Here is a 26,544-nt window from a genome sequence, read left to right on the forward strand (position 1 = left end):
GCAATCCTTAGATTTTTCTCCTATTTTTGTCTGCACTCTACCCCGCTTTGTTTTTCTCTTTTCAGGTTCAGACTGCTGTGCCAGTCCATTATTGCTCATAAGCTGTTTGATTACGTGGTTCTGGCCTTTATCTTCCTCAACTGCATCACAGTGGCTCTGGAGAGGCCGAAGATTTTGCAAGGCAGCCTGGTAAGGCCGATCATCCTCCATAATGCTTATCGTACTGTAGACACTGAGCACTGGCAGGACAAAGCGCTCATGTTTACTAGCTATGTGTGTTGGACGCACAGGTTCAGTTTTGCCACGCACTGAAAAAACATTTTGTAGGATGTCTGGTTGGTTAATAAGCAAATATAATACTTCAGGTTTCTGTCCTTCTCAGGTTTACTCATGTGGCAAACTTGATTGATCCGTGTATGGAAAATTGTGCCTAATGGATACTAAAGTAACAGTAATGAGAAATCACTCTGCACCGCTGCTCTGACAAAAGGCAATTATCAAAATAAAATAAAAATGTATCCAAAATGGCACTTTCTTTAAGCTCTCACTGTATTCTGGCATCAACCCACTTTACTGCAATCAAGCACAACAGAATTATTGCATAATAAGCTCTTTCCAAAGCAAGTGAAATTGAAGCATTCAAATTAAAGCGCACTGGCTCTTTCTTTTTTGGCATTTTAATTTAGCAACAAGATCTAATTTTAATTTAGCGAAAAACACTGACAAATGCAGTCAGTGAACTTTTTAGAGTGAACTGCAAAGGAGCAAAGCAGATCATGACTCTCCAATCCTGCATTGAATGTTTCTGATTGAAGCCAAGTGCAGTCAAATGTACACAGATTTTGTTTTCAGGCGTCTCTCTGCCACTTGGATGCCTTTCTTAATCCTCCATCAAGCGCTTTTTTTCCTTAATTTTTTGTCTTTTCTTCTTTTGTTACAGGAAAGACTGTTTCTCACAATTTCCAACTACATCTTTACTGCCATCTTTGTTGCAGAGATGACTGTTAAGGTAAAATGCCAATACCCTTTCCTCTCCTTACTTCTGTTGCTCTGCACTGCTTTCTTTTCTCTCCTCCCTATTGTTCTATTCGTCGTTCCAGCTCCTGTCTCAACCTCGTATTTCATTTCATCTCCAATATGGACTCTCCTCTGTCCCATCTCCAATTATCTGCTGGTATTATCTCTTCTCCTTTTTAAAACTGCTGTCTTTCTCCTGCACATTTATATTTTTGCTCTTTTTCAGCCTTTTTTTCCCCAGTCTTACCACTTCACCTCCTCTCTTTTGCACTTTTTTACTTCTTAGGTCTTCTGATTTGCTCTCTGGTTTCCTACAGCTTCCTTTTATCCATCCGTCCATTCTTTCTTTACCTCTTCTCCTTTCTTATCTGCATCTCCCTTCGTCTTTCATCTGTAGTTGCCCTCCTTTTTATTCCCCTCCCTCTATTACTCCTTCCTACTTTTTCTGGACAGTTCTGAAACTTGCAGTTTAATCAGTTGAACATGTCCCATTAGCGATGGGCAGCCCGATAATGAAGTTAATTAGAAGGCTATCATTCTTCAGTTGGCCTTTAGCTACTCCTGGAATTCCCATCGATAAACAGACACACACACAAACACACGCATCCTCTTTTTATTCCTCTAATCTGCTGTCCAGAAGACATGCATCATCTATTATTTAAGGCCCTCGTGTCTTCAGGCCTTCTTTGCATTGGTAGAAGATCCTGTAGTGATTTATTTATGATCAGAGATAATTAAGACACGTGTAGCACAATGATACATAGATACTCTCATCATATGTGCACATATATGCACATGGCCCGTGGTTGAACTTAACTTGGTGTGCAATTTCTTTCTTTTACATCTTGATCATCCATTTACTTCAATTCTTTCAAATACATCATCCAGTCATTCACATATTCAGTTCCTGTATCTTCTATGTGCCTTAGTTATTTGATTAGCATCATGTTCAGTCCTGTATGTTTCTTATCATTGTCTCTGCTCTTTTGCCCCTTGATCTTAAATTTAATATTTGGAAATCCATTGTTATCATCTCATGCGCTGCTTCATTTGCACACTCATGTCACTCATATCAGTGACTATTACAGTTTCTCTAGAACATAGCAATTGTCAGTAAACTGTCACAAATGAGGGGACTCGTATTGTGCAGATTTGCACACCATCACATCATTTATCATGTGTGTTTGTTCAGTGTACCAGCTTATCTCAGCTATAGTTGTTTTACTGCAGATATTCCACACACACACACACACACACACACCCACACTCACACTCTCAATGACCTCACTAGATCCTTGGCACAATTTATTCTGTAGCCCGTCATATAAATATTAAAGGTCTCATATTCTGCCCATTTTGGCAAATTCATGAAACTCTTACATGCCCCCCAAAATGTGCATTTCAACATTTCAGCTAAAATTACTGCAGATATGGTTCATGTTCCCATGGCTGTACAACTCCTGGTTTCAGCTGAATTATAAATGCAGCTGAGCTGCTGCTGTCCACATCCCACAGCAATTCACTGCACAGCAGCTGACAGATGAGAAATAGTGTGTGAAACCAAGACTTTCTATTCCTTTAACTTTCTCTCTGAACAATCATTTTACATGGAAATGTCACAGAATTCACAGTACAGTATCACTGAATTCACCATGTAGCTGTTGTGTTAATTTCCACACTGTTCTCAGATATTTTAGGGTGAGCAGAAATATCTGTAGACACTAAAACGACCTGGCAGACTGAGTGACTGCAGCTCATTTTAAACGGTTCACCTGGACGCAGCAGGCAGTGAGGGTTAGGATTATACAAATCCTCTGCTCAACAACTGGGTCCTCAGTTGCTACTTATAAACTGATTACAATTCTTACTGGCTTGTACAGCTAAAACGCCGTCTAGTTGTGGGGTGCCTTCATATTCTCACAGCTTTTATTTTACATCTCTGAGTTTTTAAGGCATACAAAACACAATAAAAATGAATTTTCACAATATGGGACCTTTAACATCATGTTGTTAAAGGTTCTCATAACATCCTCAGGGGGAAAGTGAGCCAATAAGGAAAGTGTGAAGAAAAACATACACACACAGATTTAACACACACACACACACACACACACACACACACACACACACACACACACACACACACACACACACACACACACACACACACACACACACACACACACACACACACACACACACACACACATTTCACTCCATCCTGGATTGTGGACATTTTTAAGAGCTGTAGTTACAGTTGAACTCAAGCGTTGCCAGACAACATGTCCAATATTTCATTTTATATTTTTTTTATTGTAGTTTTCCTGACTGTGTCCTATTGATGCAGCCAGGCTATAAGGGGCATTTCTGGCAAAGCCTTTATCTGTGCAAGTACTTAAACCCTATCACAGCTTTCCACTCATTTTTGAAATGTATTCGTTGTTTTGGTCTTTTGACAAATTAAAAATTAGATTATAATTCCCACTACTTCATTTTGTTTCTCACATCAGATGTAAAAATAACTTTCAATTTACAATGTGTTAACCATTAGCTGTGGGCCGCATGCTTAGGGAAAAAATACTGTGCAAACTGTGCACAATGTAAATGTTTGTTTGCTAGTAGGATGTCTCCTTATGTGTTAAAACCTGTTAGCAATTTCCTTTAAACAAAACAGTTGGGTGAAAATGAACAGATTGGAAAACGGTGTCCTGCAGTGCTGTTGGTGTTCTTTTTTTTTGTAGTTTCTAGATTAATTCATTGTTATATTCTTCTCACTGTATCTCGCCCTCCTTCCATCGCTGCTCCCATCCTCCCTCCCTCCCCTCCTGTTGCTCTTAATCTGTTGTTCCAGGCTGGCCAGTCTGATCTCTCTCCAAGGAGCCCTAATTAAGCAACCACACTAATTAAACAGAGTTTCTTCTCTGAGACACACCCCATCACAGGCTGCCTGTTCTCATCTCCTGTCCAGACACACACACACACACACACACACACACACACACACACACGCGCACACACACACACACACACACACACATCCATAGATGAGTGGTAGTGATCAGTGTAAACAGTGTTACCTGCACACGCCGGGTGTGACCTTGAACATCAGGCTCTAATTAGAAGCAAACACAAGTGCAGATTTTCCTGGATCAGATAGGCTAGTTGTTTATTTGTGCTACAAAGCCTCGAGTAGTTTGATTTCTGCATCATCGCCAACAAAAGGCTGGTGGTACATCCCACTCTGTATGAAAACAAACAAAATAATTGACTGACTTTTAATTGCAATAATTCAAAAGCTGTGGTCCAAAGCTGTGTGCAGGTCATGTAGTTGTAAGAAGGCCACAATATGAGCACACTTACAGTAACAAAATGATGACATCATTGGAACAACAAGCTTCATTCCATCATGGGAATCCTGTCCGATAATAATAACCTTCAGAGCTTTACCCCCATTTAATTACAAGCAGTGGCGTTCGTACAACAACAACAACCTGCGACCGGAATGTGGTGCAGTTAGATTTTACTGTTTTTTCAGACGGTGACACAAATGTAGAAATGTAACTGCTTTTGTTTATCTGATTGTTGATGATCGATATTATGTTTTATTGTGTTTGGGGACAATTTAAAGACTGTGGGTGAGGATGATAAAAGAGAGAGGGGTACTGGGGGCCCTGGAGAGGAGGTCGAGTGAAGCTACCAGAGGAAAGGTAGAGGGGTAATGGAGGGGTGAGGATGGGGGAGCTAGAGGTGAGGTAAAGGGTAAAGTAGGAAGTGTGAAGAGTTGGCGATGAAAGAGATCTTGAAAGGGGAGACAGGTTATGGATAAGAAGAGACAAGGATGGGGGACTACAATCTCCTCTTGTCCAGAGGTGTGGTTTTCCTCAGAACTGATGTTTTATGATGATTATCAGGTTCCTGGGGAGGTTGGAGACCCCCTGTTGTCTCCAAGAGGGCTGTGAGTAGTCATTCTGCAGTAAACATCCAACTGAGGTGTTCCATTTGGGTGGAAGTTTTAGGTTAGGTGGCTTCTGAAATGGTTTCCTACCAAATGCAGAGCTGTGAGAAAGGGTGTCTGGATTCTCTGTGTGTTGCTTTGGAATGTTCTGCTCCTTAGTCTGCTACAGTAGCAAAAGAAAGGCATCTATAGTGCACTGCTTGGTTAGAGAGAAGTGAAATCTTCCAGTATGTGGCGATTTCCCAGTGTGCTTCTGTCAGTGAAAAAGAATCACACTCTCAAAATGAGGATCTTGAAGTCAGCATCTATTTATTCATGCATTGCACAGAATCTCACACAACACCAAGTGAAGGGAGAGGAGCTCAGTGGATGACAGTATTTATATACTTGCATCTCGTTGTTTAGCTACGTGTGAGTTCTCTCTGTTCTGTATAGTTACTCTTTGGTTCGGACATGGAAAGATAGCTCTAAATACCTTCCAATATGATGATATCTTTGGGAAAAAAACTTTAGCTGTTATTCAAATGTGATTAAAGAGAGATTCTGATGTGTACTGAAGATTATTTTTACTATTCTATACCAAAGTCCGGAGAAACAAGGCGTACTAGTCATCAGTTCCAGCATTTATTTTATGCTCTCAAGACCAGGCTTCTATTTAAATAAATAGGGAGAGAGTTATAGCTGCAATTTCAGTGGTCATTATTCTGCCTGTATAAAATCACCAGTCAAATCTGGTCAACAGTGCTTGAAAATGTTGCCCTGAAACAGTTTAAAAAGTTTTTCCTCACTGTTATAATACTTCTTTTGGTCACAGCGTCATGACTTGTGCCAGTGCAAGAACACAGTTAGTTTGGTGTTTCCTGGTTCAGCGACTTTCAATCAGACAATTGGCTTTTTGGGGAGAGTGGCAGGTCATGTGTCATGTAACCACCATCTTTTTGATGTTAAGGAATTCTCCCATAGATTTCTATTCATTCCAAAGTGGGGAAGTTCTCCTTTTTAATGTCTCTGACTATACTGAATATTCAAATGAAGTTGTAATCTTCTCTGTGATATCATTTGATGGTGATGTCATTCGAACTCGATAACCAGTAAGTTTGAAACAGATTTGATGTAAAGTTGTTGTGAAAGGCAAAAAAAACCAAACACATGCACTCACAAGGTTCTGTTTTTACCACTTTAGAGGACAGCACAGAACCTAAACTCTAAAATTTGCTGATTTATGTTATGGGGATCTGCTTTTGTCAGTAACTGCTTAAAATCTTTTGTGTCCCCACAGCATGAGTAATACATGTACACGAATACAGACATAGACTTATGCACAGTTCTTGTCACACTGTGCCTTTTACCTGCTAAAACTAATTAGATCACTGTCATGTCTTAGTAGACTTGATAGACTGAGCATTTTAGCCTTCGTTTTAACTGATTTATGCGTTTACATACCCAATTTCAAGCTACTATATGCATTTTTTTTGTCATTTTAAGACTCAGCACTATGTTTTTACCCTCTCAGTTGATTCCTTTTTTATCCCATCCAGTGGTAGTCTTTTAACTATGGGGCTGTCATGAAACGGCAACAGCACTGAATCATAACACTTCCTCAGGAGATTAGTAACAGAAGCTGAAGAAAATCAGGTCACAATAGAGTCTAATATCTTCCTTTTTAGCTTTAAGTGAGATTACTGAGCAAGTTTTTGAGTCATATCCTGAATGAAGACTCTCCATACAGTGTTGGCACAATAAACACCATTTTAAAAAGTGCCCTTCAGACTCTTCACAGTTAGTATTAGCTCCTCAGATCTCCTTACATTATGACTTTTTTTGGAAGCAGTAGACTAATATTAGTACCAGACATCCCCCACTGTCCTGCAAACTGAGAAAATCTAGAACCAGAATCTAAACTCAGATATAGAGTTCCCAAACTAGATGAATGAATAAAACTTACTGTAATAATTAAATGATATATAAATTGTAATTAATACTGACCCTCCAATAAATCCAGCAGGTTTGGATTCAGGCTACACTGCTGATGGATGATGCGCCATTAAAAGGCCGGAGTATATTTCAGTCATTTCTAGAGCTGATGAGGGGAAACGTTGACCCAAAGCTGGCCTGAGTGCTACTAAACAGACTCACATCTAAATTAAAGAACAAAAAATGTTTTACAAAAGCCTGGTATATGCTGCATTTTTGGGTTTTTTTATACACAGCAGAATGAGGTCAGATTTTCACCTACAGTATATAAAGTCTGTCAAACGTTCACTGACAGTATATTTTTAACTTAAAAGAAACAAACTGAAGCATGGTGTGTCTAGGCTCAGAACTCAGAACATTGTGATTTGTTTAAATGTTGAAAAAGTCAAAAGAGCTTTGAAGCATGAGATGGACTTGTTTGCTTGTTGACATTTAACCAAAACCACAAGTTGTATTAACCCAAGCCCTTTTGTTGCATAAGCTTAAGTATACATAGGGTTTAAGGTGTAAACACATCTCTAGTGTCAGAATCCTGCACTTTCTTTAGCTACTATCCATCTTTATGACCCCTTACAACTTGTATGCTTTACAACAACTTAGCTCTATTTTATATCTGTTAAACAAACATCTAGAAAAACTACATAAAGGTCAGAACCGCCTGTCTCTGGTAACACAACACATCAAAGTGTGCACATATTCAGCCACATTTTCTTTCCCCTGGCAACCTTGGTCGCTTCCTTGTCCAGAATTCTACTGATTCTACACATCTGCTAACTGCACCTGTGCCAGAAAAGTGATCAGAACACGTGTTTCATACTCATCATGTGTGATTTTCATGACATTTTCACTTCAGTCCTCAGTCTCAGTTCTGTTTGTGATAAGATGCTGCGCACTCTCATGTTGTCCAGCCAAACATAATAAGCAAAGCAGCTCTTCTTCTGCCATCAAGAGGTTGTCATCTTGTTGTGTCGGGTGTGCATGTGTAGAATGGGTCCACAGAAACTATGAGTTGTCATAAGTGTAGCATTTCATAGTGTACACCCATCAGTAATCCACCATGGTGGCTCGTTTTAAAGTCACTGTGTGGCAGTGTCAACTTATACAATCCCATTTTAAACATCAGCTTCCAATAAAAGCTGCAGCGACAAGTACAATAATTACCGTATTTTCTGCTAAATCAAATTGCAAATGGAGTTTGGAGTGTAATTTAAATATGAATTTACTGTGACATATTCACCCTGTCGGCCAAACGACAGCTTGTAGTGTGTGAGGAGAGGAAGAGGCTTTGATAATAGTGCTGGTATTAACCTTCTATAGATTTCCCATGCATCATGTTTTATCATGGTGATATTTGATCTGCTTAATGGAAGCCCCACAGCATTCCAGTAGTTCCATAGAGGCTTCAGTGTAGCTGACTGCTATTAATAACAGAGCAGACACATTAAAAGTTGCTATCCAGCATGTCAAAACGTGACAAAAGGTCTACGGTATAGGATATGACAGTGCCTCACCACTGTACGGATCTCACCAGTGAGGACAGATGAAATATTTTCTCACAGTGAGAGTTTTGGACCATGTTGGCTGTCAAAACAATGTGGAAAGGCTGTCTGTTCCTAAACAGAGCTGTATGGAATCACCACTTCTGTCAGTGTTCTGATACATACTGTAGGACTCCCTCTGTTGTTTTTCAAGCTTCTCTCTCATTATCCAGCTGCCTTTCTCTCTCTCCCTCTTTGTTTCATGTTTTTCTTTTAAATTTTATTTTATATCATCCTTTGACACTTAGCTTCTGTACATTATTTCTACAGATTTTGGCTGCTGCCATCACTCAATTTGAGTTACTATGGTGACAGTAATTATGCTTGTTCACAGAGTCTAGGAAATGGAGGTGCTGTCTCAGTGTTTGCACTGTTTTAGACGGGTTTCATTTATCAATAGGTATAAGCCATTGACCTCAATGTCCTTCAAGCCCCTAAAGGAAATTCAGTTCTTTTGCATCATGTAGTGAGCAATATGAAATATATTTTAAATAGGATTCATTGTTTCTCAATATTCTGCCCTGTTACTTGGACTGGCTAAATTAAAGACTGTACTCTCTGCGGTATTGTGAAAAGATGTATATGTGTGGTCACTTTTTATTTCTCTTTTATGCTTTTTTTTTACATCCACAAACTGTAAATATGAAAAGCACTCGATGAAAAATGTGATAGGAAGATGGCTTTCTACATTTTAGTGATCACTGGACTTTATATAAAGGAATCAGAAAGTAAAGATAAGCTTGCTAAGCACACACATCTATGACTTGTACGTGGTCGAAAATGTAGGACAGATTTGAAAAGTTCCTATCATCGTTTCTTATATGTTTTCAGCCTTCATTTTATTATGTTGACGCTGACATCAGTCTTTGTATCAGACTGTCATTAGTTCCAACCCTCACTGATGCTCATGAGCTCTGGGCAGCCACCAGAAGACTGAGTGGAAAAACAACTGACCGAAATGAGTTCCCTCTGTTGGGTAGCTCAGACGCAGGGCTAGGGTGAGGAGCTCGGAGTACAGTCACTAAAAGCAGTCAGCATATGATCAAGATACCGCCTTGGTGCCTTTCCTGGAGGTTTTACATGACTGGGGATTTCTGGAATACACTACTTAGCCAGCTACCACCACAACCCAAGCCTGGATAGTTGGAAGAACATGGATCGCTGGATCTTTGTCAATACAACCTGACAACAGCTGTGATGCTCTGCAGGAAAGCTTCAAAATTTGTAGTCAACACTGAAACATCCACAAGCAATAGATAGCTTGTCAATGCAAATTATCATCCAAAGTGCTGATTTACTACTAAATACGTGCACACGTTAACACCAGCACCAACTTTTCCAGAAAGCTCAATTTTTCCACATCATTCTTTCGTGGTATTTTCTGCAAAACAAGGCAGATGAGTCGATTCTGTCTTGTAAGTTCTGTTGTGACATGACAGTAAAATTGTTCATGCCATGAAAGCACCTGGCAGGTGTCAAGTGATGTTGCTCACAAACATCTGCCATGTAGGTTTTCCTTCACACTAACCCTTTTTGATCTCAAAACTTTCTATTGTCTCTTTGAGCCCTTTCGCCTTTCTCCTCTGCCTTTGACTTCCTCCTACTGATAGCTGTCTCACTGTTTCCTCAGAATTGTTGATCTACCCCTCCTCACCCATTTCCCCCTCTCTCATTTTGCCAAGTGTGTGAGACCTCCCACCCAGCTGTAACTAGAGGATGACACACCATTAAACTACAAGAATGAAATATGTGCAGCTCATAAGGCTTGCAGCTTCAGTCACAACACACGCCTTCTTAATATTTTGCTCTCTGTGTCATGACAGTTTGGGAGTCTAGAGTGTAGAAGTGTTTTATTTAAGAGGATTTTGGGCAGACTGCTGACGTGGCACAGTGCACTGTCAGCAGTCTGGTATGAACTATGTCTAAAATTGTAACTCTTTTCTTAAGTTTTAATCATAGACATTTTCTTTGGTTACAGTACAGTCAGCAAAGTTCAGTGTCAACATAAAAGCTGATTAACTGCACAAACAAATCCACAGGACTTTGATTACACTGGGAATTTGTCTTCCAGTGAGGAATGAATGTTGAATTTTTGAGTGTTTTAGGTTTTAGATTTAACACCTCTCTAACTCAATCACACACCTCACCTCTCCTCTCCTCTCCTCTCCTCCTCTCCTCTCCTCCTCTCCTCCTCTCCTCCTCTCCTCTCCTCTCCTCTCCTCTCCTCCTCTCCTCTCCTCTCCTCCTCTCCTCTCCTCTCCTCCTCTCCTCTCCTCTCCTCCTCTCCTCCTCTCCTCTCCTCTCCTCTCCTCTCCTCTCCTCTCCTCCTCTCCTCTCCTCTCCTCTCCTCTCCTCGCCTCTCTCCTCCTCTCCTCCTCTCCTCTCCTCTCCTCTCCTCTCCTCTCCTCTCCTCTCCTCCTCTCCTCTCCTCTCCTCTCCTCTCCTCCTCTCCTCTCCTCCTCTCCTCTCCTCTCCTCCTCTCCTCTCCTCTCCTCTCCTCTCCTCTCCTCTCCTCTCCTCCTCTCCTCCCCTCTCTCCTCCTCTCCTCTCCTCTCCTCTCCTCTCCTCTCCTCTCCTCTCCTCTCCTCTCCTCCTCTCCTCTCCTCCCCTCTCTCCTCCTCTCCTCTCCTCTCCACCTGTTTGAGAAGCTAAATAATAAATCTGAATATTAAACAGTGTGGATGTGAGTCTGCCCATCTGGCTACCATTGCATTACCTGTGTGGACTTCAGCATCTCTCTGCTTTCATCTCCCCAGGTGGTGTCCATGGGTTTGTACCTCGGAGAAACAGCCTATCTGAGGAGCAGCTGGAACATTCTAGATGGTTTCCTGGTCTTCGTGTCACTGATAGACATTGTGGTGTCCATGGCAGGCGGGGCTAAGATCCTGGGAGTTCTCCGTGTTCTCAGGTTGCTCAGGACGCTGCGTCCTCTCAGGTCAGAAGAACAAATGTTTTCCTGCATGCATCGTGTCTTAAAGAACTAGCTGAGTGATATGGGAAAATATTTGCCTCTGTGTGAGATCAGAAGATCGATGCTCCTGTCGTATGTGTCTGTTCAGCATAAGGATACATCTTGCAGACAGCTCAACTTAGCATAAACACTAGAAAAAGTGGCAAACGCATATCCTGACTCTATCCAAGGTTAATAAAAACCACGGCACCTCATCTCACTGACCAGTTGCCTGGCAACACATTGAAATTCCAGGTACTTGTCTGAGACAAGCAAGAAATGATCCAGGACCAAAGTCGAACTGTAACTTTCACATTTCAGGTTTTGTACAGATTAACCCTAAGAATCTTTCAGACATACTTTGCATTCAAATTCTCACAAGTCAGTTTAAACCATGCGACCTGTCCTTTCCAATTCACCCCAAGCTTTTAATTGGTTGTCTGTGTGACAATGTGTTAGTGTGAAAAAGTGATCTTGAATTCACATCAAAACTTAACCCTAGTTAGAACCTGCATACAGCTGTGCATCAATCTCCACACAAATTAATATTGTATAAATTGCTTGTAAACTAATTTTGCATAGATATGCCATTATGAAGATTGATTATCTTATAGCTTGTTATTATCTGTTAACTTCTATGCATTTCAATCATTGCATGGTAGTGTCTTATTTCAGGAACGTACAGAACTGGAGCTTTGTTTGTTAAATGTTGTTGAATACTGTACAAAGTAGTCCATTCCTGAAGATGGATCAAACATCTGCTTAATTATATATTTGCCGACTTCTTCCTCTGTTTTCATGCTTTTGTGTATTGGTTGAACAAGTCCCACAGGTTTTACAATGTAGACCTACTGCATATCACCACGTCTCAGGTAATCTACTGTAGGTGCACACGTCAGTGAACAAAATAATGACTGTTAAGCACTAAGCACACATTTTTACCTATTTCTGAGTTCTAGAGTGTCTCAGCATTGTGGTTCATAGGGTTAAACACTCGTAACGTAGAATATGAAATAATAAGCTTTAGAGCTGTTAGACAAATTCTGCCACTTTGGATCAAAGTCAGGTTAACTGCTTCATCCTGTTAAAATGTTGGTGCTAAGGAGCTGCTTGCAGTAGCTTATTAAAAGTGGTATTGATCTCCTAATTGAGCTCTCCACCAGAGCGCAAATATGCATATTTTTCAAAATGTCAAACTATTCCCTTAAGAGCCTCAGCCAGCTATGTAGTGTATTGGATAACAGCATGTATAGGCATTCAAAAGGCACTTAAATACTGCAGTGGTTACTTGTACAGTCATGTACTGAGCAAATGTCCACATTTTAGTCACTCGTTTGTTCTCATGATTTGAAATAAATCGTGTTCCGTATGCTTTAGCAGTTTTCTTTACGTATGATTGAAGACAGCGTTCCTCAACCTAATTTGGTTTTAAGGTGATTGTAAATTTACTGCTTCTACACAAACATTGCAAATAGTGTATTCATGAGTTGTGAACAGTTGAGCTTTTTTGATCAACACTTTATCTGAAAATCTTGAAGCAGAGGTAAAATCGAGTCATGAAAATGAGAGATCCATGAAATGTATTAAAAGACAAACAGAAATTGTGTGAAGCAGATTCATTGTTTGTTTTTGTTTTTTTTTCCTCCCTCCCCCTTCAATCATTTTGTGACATTTCAAATTTATCTTGCAACCCTTGGGTATTCCCAGCTCCAGGTTGCATTAGGATATGTTTTTAACCAGTTGGTGCCTGACGTTGCCTGACAGAGTGAGTGTTAAGAGAATGACGCACCTTAAATTACACTCAATTATGGTCAGTTTTATCCTGACTGAATGAAAGAGTTGTGTCTTCTTTGTTCTCTTCCCATTACTTTTTTTCTCTTTTGTGTTCTTTCAGGGTGATCAGCAGAGCTCCAGGGTTGAAGCTGGTAGTCGAGACCCTCATCACATCCCTCAAGCCCATCGGCAACATTGTGCTCATCTGCTGCGCTTTTTTCATAATCTTTGGCATCCTTGGTGTTCAGGTAAGGTTTTTTAGGAATGTTTCATCATGCTCTCTGCCTAACATCTTCTAGATTACTTTTTTATTAATCAGGATATTTCACAGCAATTTATAACAACTTACTGCAACGTTTTTTAATTTTCTAACACAGTGCAGCGAGTTCTTCAGGACAAGACTCAATAATCTAAATAATAAGAGACACGCCTTTGAGGAGAGCAATGTTTAAACTGTGGACAGACAAGATTAGTAGTTTCAGAATTCAGAAATCCCTTCCCAGACAGTTTCACCACCAGAGTGTTGGACCTTAGCCATGTGTTTCTGAGGGGGACAATAAATCCCTGGTATTTCCAGGAATGATGATAAAATGTCTTCAAATGAGAAGTCCAGTTGCCAGAATCACTTAAGATTATATTCTCACAGAGTGGCTAAGAAGGCTATTGAGAGCTGAATCCAATGGGAGGAGGTATGAAGGTAACACCTCACCTTGCAGAAATCTAACAGGTGGGAATCATTTTCTTGCAAAACAGCCTCAGAGATTTGCTGTCCATGTATCCTTGCACATGGTTTTATAAAGATCCACAATCTTATCAGTTCTGTTGGGGAAAAAAAGTTAAAGGATTCAAAAATACAGAATGACTCAATTAAAGTGGCTGCAGCATACAATAAGGTATATACATTCTTATAGATGATACTTGATGTCAACAAAAACAAGCCAAGATAATCAATACAAATCTCAATAAGTTTCCTCCATGCATTGTCAGAAATGAGCCATTAAACCCAAATAAAGCTATCAATATGTGTTGAAATGTACAGACAGCTTGATTTTCCTACTTTTATCAGAGAAGTTCTCATGTTCTTTTAAATCTAGTTGTCAATGCCTTCTCCACTTCATTTCATGTTTTCATTCTCTCTGTATCCTCTGCTATGCATTATTTTACTCCTTTTCCTCTTTGATGTGTTCAATATGACTCAGAATTAAAAACGTATTTTGTCAGGAGGGGAGTCACGCTGTTGATATCAAGTGCTTCTCAGTTAAGCTTCATCCACACACCAGTTAAAGACGCTAATTATGAAATTCCTTCAAAAGCTGCATAAAGGAAATGGCTACGCACACAAGTGCTGTCATTGCTTCATTAACACATATCTTTGTGTGCTTCTGTCGCTCATTTCCCTCTGTGTGTGTTTTCTTTCCAAGCTCTTCAAAGGCAAGTTCTACTACTGTGTGGGTTTCGATGTGAAGAACATCACGAACAAATCTGACTGTCTGGCTGCCAACTATCGATGGGTTCATCACAAATACAACTTTGACAATCTTGGACAGGTACAAGAAAGATAAAAATGCATCTCTGGCAACCTGTCTGTTTGTTTTTGACGTATTAATGTAGATGTATACACAGAAACGGTGCACAAGTGTGTAGAAACGCTAATAAGGATGAAAACCCTCTGTATTTCAGTGTAGACTGTGGAGGAATCATTTTAAAATGATACATGGATAGGTTATTGCATAAAGGAGTGCTTGTAAGGCAAGAGTAAAAACATATATATATTTTTAGGAATAATTTTAATAATGAATGTAAAAAGAAATGTAAAAGGTTGTTGTTTTTTTCTTTATTAGAACAGACAGTGTTTAATTAACTACTGCATTTACCATCAAATAGCAAAGACAGCTGATGGACTCTCCTGCTTACATTAGTAGTTATCTCTTTTTTAAAAATAGGGATTTATCTCATATCTCTCTCTCACTGATTAATGTTACATAATATCAGTTCATACTTACTGCTTGAAACACAAAGGGTTAAAACTGCTTTCTGCAGTGAGACTTTATTTTCTGTTTCCCTTCAGTAATATTTTTCCATGAATTCCAGTCAGCAGCACTGACCTACAAAATACATGATGTAGTTTTGTCTTTATTTTGCTTATACTTATCATTTGTTCATGTGTGTTTCTACTACAGGCCCTGATGTCCCTGTTTGTGTTGGCATCAAAAGACGGCTGGGTCAATATAATGTACCATGGACTGGATGCAGTAGGAATTGACCAGCAGGTAAAAACAGACACATACGTAAGCCTGGTACAAACCTGTGAACTGTAGTGGAAATGTATGCTCAAATGGATTGATGAATGGTTTTACAGAATAATTACATAATCTGACTTTGTGTCCAGACAGTGAGATGATTAGATGAGATTACTGTAAGAATACTACATGTGAAGCTCTTCTTGATGCACAGTCAAGAAAAACTGGCGAAATTATTTAAACGGGAACGTTGTTTTTGAAAGCTAGGTAGCTGGAATCTATGGAATTTAGGAACCTAAATGTGAACAAGGCAACTGAACTTAATTTATGTACATACAAGACAACAAACCAGTAACTATGACACAGCAATAATGTACACTATGAGGGAGTCAAAAGCCACAACAGGGTCAGGCTAACATAAACTAATCCATCTAAGTAAAGACTACTAGGTACCTGATTATACTGATGTTTTTGACTTCAGTGTTTCGTAGATATTTATATAAGTGAATAAAGACAGTGAGTTCTCAGCAACAGAATAGTTGTCTTTAGGTTCTTCAGTGATATTGGTTTGGTGTGAGTTGTGCTCTTCAGCTTAAAGGGCCAGTCACTAAACATGGGAGGTGTCTGTTATTTCTTTGTCTTTGTGTAGTCCTGGCTGGTTGATCCTACTGTACTTACATACATATACAGCATGAAGTCACATTCTGACATGCAGAATGTTTATTTACCATATATCCACCCATTTTCCACCACTTTGTTGAGTCCACTTTGCAGTGGTAGCTGACTAAGCAGAGAGACCCGCCCACATGCCTGCCCAGCTCTCCAGCTACAGCATCCAACTCATTTTAGGGAATCCCACACTTTCTTAGGCCAGATGGAATATGAAATCCTTCCTGCTGGTACTCTGAGTGTCTACCCGGTTGGATGTCCCAGAACTCCTCCACAGAGAGGCATCTTGGAGGCATCTTGATCAGATCCATTTCAGACCTCTCGCTTGCTCTCATAGGTGCAAAGGAGCATCATCCTGCACTTCAGCCTTCTTCCAAACATCCACTTCACAATTTATCTTTAAAGTTGAGCTAAAATGAGATGGGCTCATCATCTAAGATGCATAGCATGTATTTACGCCTGATCAGAATTAGGATTAGAAGAATTAGAATTAGAATGGCTTTATTGTCATCATACATGGCATGACGAAAATATAAATAGCTTCCGATGGACGGTGCACAACAACAAGAAATAAGATATCAATATTAGATAATAAAATCAAATGTATATATATAATAAAACAATATTAAAAATGACAGCATCTGCAAAGGAGGCCAGATATATACAATATGGGAGGTAAATAAAATGGATTAAGAACCAGTGAAATAGGATAATATGTCAGGAAATTGCACGAAAGCAGCAAAAAGTGACATTGTGCATTCAGGTAGAAGGTGTTTGGAGTTTAGGGGTCTGATGGACCACGGATAGAAACTGTTCCTGAGCCTGTTTGTCCTGCATTTTGAGGATCTCACTCTCTTCCCTGCTGTCTGTCCAGATCTTTTTCCTTCTGCTGATGCAGCGGGAGGCTGCGATGTTGCGATTTCCTTTCAGGATGTTAGCTTGCCTCCCTGTTTACCTTACTCTCATTTTTGTTGCATTTGCTGTAAGTTTTTTTTTTTAATTGAGCAAAAGTGTTTATGTATGTGTTTATATTTTTTTTAACCTGCTTAAAGTTCTAATTGTAATTGAGGGTTGATTCACAGTTTGGCTGTCAAGCTGAAAACTTCATATACTCCTTTTCCGCAAACTTGTAGAAACCTTTTTTTCATTTAATCAAATTTCTGTAATTTCATTTTCTTGGTGGAATGTTGACATCATTACTGAAACTGTACCTGTTATACTAACAAACACACACTCACAAACTGGAGAGGAGACATATGCTTTACAAAATAAGGCATGTACTGCTTCAAAGTAGTTTAGCATTATCATCTCCTAACAAATAACACATTCACACATGACGTCATTGTGCAATATCATGATGCAAATTAGTTGTCTGTGGTGGCTACAAAGTGAACGCATTCCCTTTAGACTTGGTTTATATGAAAATCTATTAGAGAATGTATTAAAGAGACAGCGTTATTCTGGATGATTCAGTTTCCCCACCTCAGGGAGAAACCTCATTACAGTCCAACGTGGCACTGAATGACTAATCCCATTTACACTCCACCCTGTGCTTTCAACAATCAGCGGTCCTCCAAATTGAAAATCTGACTCTCATCTCTGTTTTTATTGCACCTGAAGTAGAGTTTTTAATTTGGTAATGATTCCCTGCAATGACTACCTCCACACCCAGTCATCCTACATTTTTCTTCAGATTATCTCTCTCTATTCTGCCTGTTCTTCTGTGTTCTGTCATCTTTTGTGACTGGTGGCAGGTCACAGATTTTGAACTATAGTAAAGGTGGAGTCACTCGCTTAATTGGATAACTGTCCATCATGAGGGTTAGATGTCATTTTACAATGTTTCTTAAAAAGAAGAAAATAGATGAGTAACCCCACTCATTGCATGTTACATTTATCACAGTGACAAATGAATCAAGAAAGTCAGGTTGGCATGAGTCCTCTGGATTACTTGTAACCTAAATTATGACTATAATACATTAGACAGACAAACCTTAAAGCACAATAGCAATGCAGCAACAGGAAGTAGACATGTGGCCACTTTAAATAGGTTTACCTGGGACAAACGCAATAATAATGGTTAGACATTTAATTTCCATTTATAGCTGAACGCAGTACTGAGGTTATAAAAGATCACATGGACACAACAGCTTCTCTGGTTTGGTCTGGGTTTTATCCATTGCTATGGTAGCAAGTTATCTAGTAACAAGTAGAAGAAACAGTTTCATTCCCAACTCTTCTTGTATGGATGCTTTGTCTAGACCACTTGGAGTCACTTTGAATGAACTGGGTACCCTTTATTGTCATTTTTAATACAAAGGTTAGACAATAGACCGATAAAATTCTGTTTCAGAAATAGATACCATGAGACTGTAGCCAAATGTTCTGACGCTGGTGATGTCAGAGGACACAAGCATCATTCTGCTTCCTGAAAGTCCTGTGACTTACAACAACAATCATTCATCCAACCTTCTTGTATCGTACACACTGTGTGATGTGGAAGACACCAGCGCTAAAGGACAAAGAGTGAGGATTCCCAAAATCACTCTTGTCCTTTGTGCATATCTGACATGCCAACAGCTTCGACAAAACTGCAGTATTTTTTATTTTTTTTTTAAAGGGTTTTTAATTGCAATTTTTTAAGCAAACATTCTTCTGGATTGTCTATACTCATTCTCATTTTCCTTCATTCCACTATTTGAAAACATTTTCTTCTTTCTGTGTTCAATTATTTACACCTTTCTACATTTTATGACACTTTTTCTCCTCTTTTATTTTTTTATTTATTTTATCAGAGCATTACAATTTTCTCAAGTGTTAGGAAATAATAACATGTCTGCCACATACCAAGTGTCATCAAAGCGTTGAGAGAAGACCAATAACAAGAACGCATGTACCTAATTTTAATTCTGTCCTCTTTGAAGTAGTCTCCTTGTGCAGCTGTACCCTGCTCCCAGTATTCCAGCCACACTTGTAAACCTCTCTGGAAGTTCCGTTCTAACCACTTGCAGGTGCGCTTTTGTGATTTCACGTAAACCTCAAACTTGTGCAGAGAGCAAACAGCAAAATTCTGTGTCAAACTGGCACAAGTTTCATATAGAAGATCCTCTCTGGTGACAAGAGTTGGGTGTACAGCTGCAACCCTAAGACCCAACTGCAGTCTTCTGTGAGAAAGCATCAGAGAGAGATCATTTAGAGTAAGTGACCCGGATGTGTCGTCATGCAAACGTCCACCTGCTCACTGCAAGTTTTTGGCTGCACCAACACTACCGTTGCTCACCTACTCACCAAATTTGGCTCCCTTTGATTTCTTCCTCTTCCCCAACATTAATTTTATTTAAAACCGATATGCTTACAGGACTTCTGTAGAGACTTTCAAGTGTGGCACGAGCATTGACAGTGGTGTATTGCTGTACAGGGTGACTCATTTGAAAGGCGTAGTGACTAAATGCTAATCAGGTACAGTTTTTGCTTTTAATAGCTGTGGTTTTCCAAATTTTCAATCAAACCTCATCGTCACTGTATCTATATTCACTTTCTTTACTAAAACACTCATGCCAGTCATTTCTCCTGACAAGCTCCTTCTTTCTTGTCTAATCTCTTTTTTCCCCTTCTTCTAACCTGTTCTTCCCTGCCAGCCGGTGACCAACAACAATCCGTGGATGCTGCTCTACTTCATCTCCTTCCTCTTGATCGTCAGCTTCTTCGTCCTCAACATGTTTGTGGGCGTGGTGGTGGAGAACTTTCACAAGTGTCGGCAGCACCAGGAGGTGGAGGAGGCCAGGAGGCGAGAGGAAAAACGCCAGCGCCGCATGGAGAAAAAAAGAAGAAGTAAGACCCAGGGAAGAAGAAGAAAGTAGAGGGGAGAGAGCAGCATAGAAAGGGATAGGAAGGGAGCCGAGGTTTTAAAATATGGGAAGGACTGAGAAGAAAAACAAATACCAGGAAGGATATTTATGGTCAAATAAAATATACATAAAAATACATTCAGAGTAGAGTAGGGAGGGGGAAAAAAATATCAGATAGTGCTGATGGAAATTGTCAAGGGAAATAATGATAGATGGGAGGAAGAAGGATGGGACATGGAACCTCCTGGGAAGGGAAGATGAGAGCAAAGACTGAGTGGACAGAGGAATGAATGATGGAGAGATCAGTGGAGTCCTACTGGAAAAGAGGAATAATCACAGGTGGTGACAATAAATCAAGAGAGGTAATGAGGCAAAAACAGGTGAAATATGCAGCCTAGAAGAGTTTTTTTAAATCTAAAGTAATAATATCTTCTTTTAGAAATGTTTGCCATTGATAAAATACAATTTAGCAAGTTAAAATGTAAAATAATAAGTTAATAGTCGGTTTGAAGGTTTAGAAGACTGCACTCCTTCTTGGTTTTAGTCCAAATGGTATATATCCAGCACTTCTAATTTGATATTTTATATTACACATGATAATATAACTTTGAATGAGTCATTATTTCAACTCATTTAAAACTACTTATCCTGTCTTACACATTTATCAACCTTTTTCTCTTCATATTAGCTCCTAGTTTTATCTCCCTCTCTGATGTCTCATCATTTGCTCTGCCCTTCTTTTTTCAACTCTTTTAAATACATCATTAAATACATCATTCTGTTTGCACCTTGCATTGCTTTCCCCATACTTTTATTATCTTTTCTTAATAATACATGTGTTTCTCTCTCTTCCCTCATTTATATTTTACTCTTGCCCCTCACTCTTTACCTATTAAATTTTCTTACATTATTCCTATTTTTTTTTTTGTTTTGGCCTCATTTATGTCATTCCATCAATCTGTTTTATGTCTTGTTTTTTTTAAATGTATCTTCTTATTCCCTTCCTGTCTTTTTCTCCACCTTTTTCTCTGTCCAGAGGCCCAGAAACTGCCGTACTATTCTAACTACGGCCGTGCCCGCCTGGCTATTCATGCTCTGTGTACCAGCCACTACCTGGACCTGGTCATCACCTTCATTATCTGCATCAATGTCATCACCATGTCCCTGGAGCACTACAACCAACCACAGGTGACCACGCTTGTTGGCCAGGATGGAGGGATGGACCGGTTGTGGGTGGTAGATTGAGACAGACACGGCAGGCTTGTTTAAGGGCTTCTGAGTGGGTGGTGATGGCTGAAAGTAGCCACTCCCAGAGGCTGGCTGCCAGCCAGCATCTCTGAATCAGCAACAAGGACAGCCAACAACCAAAACATTCATCCAAGAGCGGAAATACGAACAATCTGGCAGATTAGGGTATTAGTTACGTAAAGTAAGAGGGGGAAAAATCAACTGCTGGGACGAAACGGTACTAGTTTGTCATATAATAAGTTAAAAGTCCGATAAACTCTAAACTATCGAATTAACAAAGGGCAGCTGTATATTATTATTTTTCATGCCAAAAGGAATAATAGAACATATTCCTACTAGATTTATCGTTTATTTTAATCTGTTGCTTATATCATACTTGAGTATTAATTTTAGCTGTAGGAGGAATTTGAACTATTTCAATAACTTGCTGTTAAATAATGTGGTGTAGGAGATAGTTTCTCATGGTACTACAGCTAATGTTTGCTGTCACATTTCTGAGATGGGGCTCTTACCACATGTAGGCTGAAAGGGAAATGCATTGTCTGGAGGCTGCTTAGTCTCAGTGCTGAACTGAATGTTTTCTGATCTTAGGTAACAGTATGCTTGTGCTAAAGGTGTAAGATAATAGCAACTTATGTAGCTGCTCACAGACAGCCCACACAGCTCATTATTTTCAGTTAACTTTACCTGTCTGTTGAAGACAGCTTTACCATCACTGGCACTCCACATCAACAACTATTTGAGCTGTCATTGTCATCTAAAGCTACCGCCCACACATGAGAGGCTGCAGTCAAAGAGCTACAGGTTTCCTGGTATCGTAGCACTTGATTGAATCCCAGTGAAAGTAAACGAGTAAGAAGTGTGGCTAAAATGTTGTTTTGAGGAATAGGAGTGCTGTCTCAAGTTGAACAGGGCTGTTCAAATTTATATTGGTGAGCTTGGCTTCTAAAAAACTATAACTTTTGACAGAAACTAAGTGTATTTTATTGTCTATAGAGTACCACTACTGGGAATTTGCTGCAGAAATCTGATAAAAATTAACACTCGTCAGATTTACTGTCTGAAATATCCACTGTATCTCGTTGTTTCGGGACTGAAGTGTTTTGCTGTACTTGCAAGATACAAATCTATACAGTGGACAAAGACACTATATTGCTTCAAACAAAAGCAAAGTCACTAATTTAGAATAAACAAGATTAAACATAAACAGGGTATTAACTGTTTGTTTCTGCTGGCTTCTCTTCTTTCTGAACTCTGTCCCTCTTTAACCTCTGTTACTCTTAGTCTCTGGAGACTGCACTGAAGTACTGCAACTACTTCTTCACATCCACCTTTGTGATTGAGGCCTCACTGAAGCTGGTAGCCTTTGGCTTTCGACGCTTCTTCAAGGACAGGTATAGTTCCAGATGTACTGAGATTTCATACATTTGTGTTGACATATATAAAGCAGCTAATGTTTCCTCTCTGTACCAATATCAAGATGATCCTTGGAGATTTAACACACCTTTATAAAGGGATTACTTGCTTTACCCTTGTACAGTGTAAGATCTAAGCAATGCATGTACCAGTTTCACCCTTCATGAGGCGACTGCACAAACTGGCAGCTCTGAGTTGCTGTAATGAGTGGCCTTAAACCTTAACATCAGAAATCCTGTGATATGGTGTGAGTAAACTGCACACAGCACCTGTGTGTCTGGGTTTGACTTTTAGTGAGGGTAAGATGTAAGCAGGAATGCAGACATACTGAAAATTGTTTGAAGCACAAAGGTCAGATCTGTGTGACAGCTCTCACCTACTGTTTGGCCCTGAGCTCTGAGATTTTCATGAAAAACACAGGATCACAGATTCAAGGACCAAACTTAAATACTTCTCTGTGAATGTGGGCATCCAGAAAGTCGAGAGTAAAACTGCTGTTATCCAAAGTTGTTTAAATCAATCCAACTGGACTTTAAGAAAGTTTCACCTCTCATCCAAGAGGCTTCTTCAGTTCTGGTGGTGGTTGATGTTGCCTCAGCTTATAACCTCTGTGAGGTGTGGTCAGTGTTATTCACATTCCCACGACCATTGCCAAGGCCCACCTGGCTCCTCCTAAAACTGCTGTTCCCTCAACCCTGTCTCTTCTATATTATTTTTCTAAACATTTGTTCTGTCTTTAGACAAGTAATTGCTGCCTGGACTATGCTCACAGTCACATCTTTCTCAAAGGAAGGTGGAGGTATGTTGTATACTGCATGGAAGTTGTGATTAGGGGGATACTGGGAAAATAAAACACAAGACTCTGATACAGGACCCCAGGGTTTGTCTCCTTAGTCCTTAAGTTTGAAGAACTTAACTTTAAATCTAAATTCAAGGAAAGATGATCCATAAGCGATATGGGTTTTATCCTAGAAGATGGGCTGGAGTAGATCCCAGCTGACATTCGCCGTGAGGCAGGGACAGCCTGGACAGGTCACAGAGCTAACACAAACAGACAGACACCCATACAAACTCACTCCCATTTTATCCTCTAAAAGATTGCAGAGGGGCTGGAGCCTATCCTGTAAGACAACAAGCAGGGTACAATTTGGACACATCACCAGTCCATTCAGAGCTAACACAAAGAAGCAGACAACCATGCAAACATACTCTTACACCTGCAGATAAATTAGCTAATAAATTGGTTAATAAAACAAGGTATGGTCTTGTACTTTAATTCTTTGCTGAGTGGTTATGTTTTGGCATTGACAGATATGAGCGCCCAAAGTTTAATCATGTTTTCTGCTCCATGTAGCTTCTTAGGGCTGTGCTAGTACAAACAATGTTTGTGAGCTCCACTCCTGGGCCTGGCTCCAGAAAGTGGTCCTGATCTCTCTGTTCTGGGCGCGGTTGTGTTTCTTCTTGATCGCTGATTCCCTGAGGCATTTGAATTGTTTGTTATCTGGTCCCATCCCTAGGACCATTTTGCCTTGGAAGTCCTTAGCAGTGGCTATTGCTCCCTATGAGATAGTTCCTAGGATCTCATTGACACCCGAACATCCACCACGTTAGGGTGCAGTTCATCTGCTTGGGACGTGTGGGTTCACCAGCTAAGGTGGTTCAGGCATCTGATTGGGATGATTCGGTGAGTAGACACAGAAATCGCTGAAGGGATTGTCTCATCTGGCTTTGGAACACCTTGGGATTCCCCAGGAGGAGCTGAACAACATTGCAGAGAAGAAGGATGTTTGGAATCCTTTGTTCAGCCTGATGCAACTGTGACCCGACCCTTGATAAGTGGAAGGAAATGGATGGATGCTTCAGTCACTGCGAGCACAAATTGCATTGCAAGAGAGACTAGAAATCAAAAATAAAATGCATTGCTCGAGGATAAACTAAAATGTATTCAGCTTCATCATGTTTTGTCAGATATGGCAGTATTCTGCTGTTTTAAAGTATAAAGTACTGTAGTAGTATATGTACATAACTGCTGGGAGATGCCTGTCCATCCTGCCATGTATACAAGCATATGCAGCAGCTGTGATGGTGCTGGTGAATATCATTTGACACTCCTTTGTAGATGTATTATTGCAGCTGTGATCCATTTTGAGAATTGTGGGTGTGTTGGAGAAAATTGCTGCTTTTTTCTGCGCCTTCTTTTCAAAATGAGTTCTTCTGGTCTATTCCAATCCCCACCTTTCTTTCTGCTTCTTCCCCTTTGTCTTTTCTGTGTACGTTGTTATAATGCCGCTCTTCTTTTCTCTCTGTTTTCCTGTTTTCACACTTGTGTATGTTTTTTTGGAAACCCCTGGCATTATTAGGTAACCCCGTTTTGAGTGTGTTTACACTTTGTAAGTCTGGTGTGCCAGTTCTTGTTGTTCTGGGACTGAGGTATTATCTAGGACGAGACACTGTAGAGGAACGTACCCCAGGCAGTACTTTTGCAGTAAAACTGAGTTAAAAAATAAAGAAACTTCATTTCTTTAAAAAAAAAAAAAAGAAAAAACATGGTAATTTATATTTAAGGAAGTGTCAGTGCTTTTCAAACTAATAGAGGTCACGCTGTACTATGGCTTTGAGTTTTTTTGCCACTTTGTCCCAACTCATGTTGCATTTGGAAATTGCTTGGTTTCAGTGCAGCATAACTGTACTTTTTCTTGTATGTGTGAATTTTTTAATGGGCCAGAAACCGACTAACAATAAGTTGAATCTAAAAAAAAATGGTATTTGAGAAGATTCCATGGCACAAAATGTTTGCACTGACCGAATACATGCTAATTTAATCATAAAGAACCGACTCTGGATAGTTTTTACATTGTTAGCGTGTCCATATCGTGTTTTTTTTTTACATGCTAGAGAACTTGCCATCATTGAAACAAGCGATCAACACCACGACTGAGCATTTCTACCTTGAAGCTGCAGTTTACTAACCACAGTCTAAAAAATACAGAATCATACATCAGAGGTTCCTTAGGTAACAAACCTAAGGAACCAATCCTTCACAACTTTATGGCTGAATTACAACAATACTACAACTTGCCACTGTGTAGAGTAAAGCAGTTTCAGAGTGTCTGAGCAGAATTGTATGTGAGCTGGAGTGCTCGAGCTGTGAACTGTGGGGACAGAGGTGGGGACTTCAGACCTGCATACTCTAGTGGAAACAACTGCATAGTAGTAATGAGTTCTAAGCTAGGTTAATGCTGGAAGGGATTATTTTTTGTGGAAACAAACCTGTTAGACTGAAAAAATGTAGGCAGAAATAAGCTTTTAAAAGTTAAATCAACAACCAGAGAAGTGCTTTCAGCACTACTTTCATAAATAACCCCATATCTGATGTCAATTGGAACAGTAAAATTAACTTAACCTTCAGCTTGACTTGTAAAACCTACACTAGTTGAACTTCAGTTTTTAGTAGCAACGGTGAAGCAAAGACCATGATCTGTGTCCTTTGATGGAATGGATGAGGTGAAGCCACTCATCACATTGCTTGCCATTAGCTGCATTTGCTGCAGCCAGGATCACATTCAACATACACTTTGTTTGTCTCTGAAATGACAAGAGGCTACATAACAAACCCACAACATAATATGTTGGACGGTTCAAGTGTTGCCTAGTATTCAAACTCTTATTCTAGTAATAATATATCCATGTCTACAGCAGGCCTTCAGGTAATGGTGGGCTGTTATCCAGTCTTCTGCCAAGTCAGTTGAGAGAAGTCCAGCTGATTTTTACTGAAGCCCCTACAACTGTTGGAAAGTCATGCAAATTATGCACAGAGTTGGTGTTAAACATTAATATTCATTGGAAAATTAGCATAATACAGACCTTGGTGTGTGCAGGCATGAAGTCCTGAACCACATGCTGAGTACAGACTTCA

At 39.8% G+C, this 26,544-nt stretch overlaps 1 protein-coding gene across 4 annotated transcripts in view; it reads left to right on the plus strand.

The window, feature by feature from the left end:
* LOC111587353 (voltage-dependent T-type calcium channel subunit alpha-1I-like) overlaps window positions 1–26,544 on the plus strand; it is a 277,496-nt gene that overhangs the window by 214,616 nt on the left and 36,336 nt on the right. For all 4 annotated transcript variants that reach the window (XM_055010174.1, XM_055010175.1, XM_055010173.1 and 1 more), the window contains exons 20-28: window positions 66–189; window positions 941–1,009; window positions 11,241–11,419; window positions 13,329–13,455; window positions 14,629–14,754; window positions 15,388–15,477; window positions 19,755–19,947; window positions 21,001–21,152; window positions 22,497–22,606. In XM_055010174.1, the coding sequence (XP_054866149.1) occupies window positions 66–189; window positions 941–1,009; window positions 11,241–11,419; window positions 13,329–13,455; window positions 14,629–14,754; window positions 15,388–15,477; window positions 19,755–19,947; window positions 21,001–21,152; window positions 22,497–22,606 (1,170 nt within the window). The remainder of the gene's footprint in view (window positions 1–65; window positions 190–940; window positions 1,010–11,240; window positions 11,420–13,328; window positions 13,456–14,628; window positions 14,755–15,387; window positions 15,478–19,754; window positions 19,948–21,000; window positions 21,153–22,496; window positions 22,607–26,544) is intronic.

This window comes from Amphiprion ocellaris, chromosome 4 (genome assembly GCF_022539595.1).
Source record: "Amphiprion ocellaris isolate individual 3 ecotype Okinawa chromosome 4, ASM2253959v1, whole genome shotgun sequence".
NCBI lineage: Eukaryota > Metazoa > Chordata > Actinopteri > Pomacentridae > Amphiprion > Amphiprion ocellaris.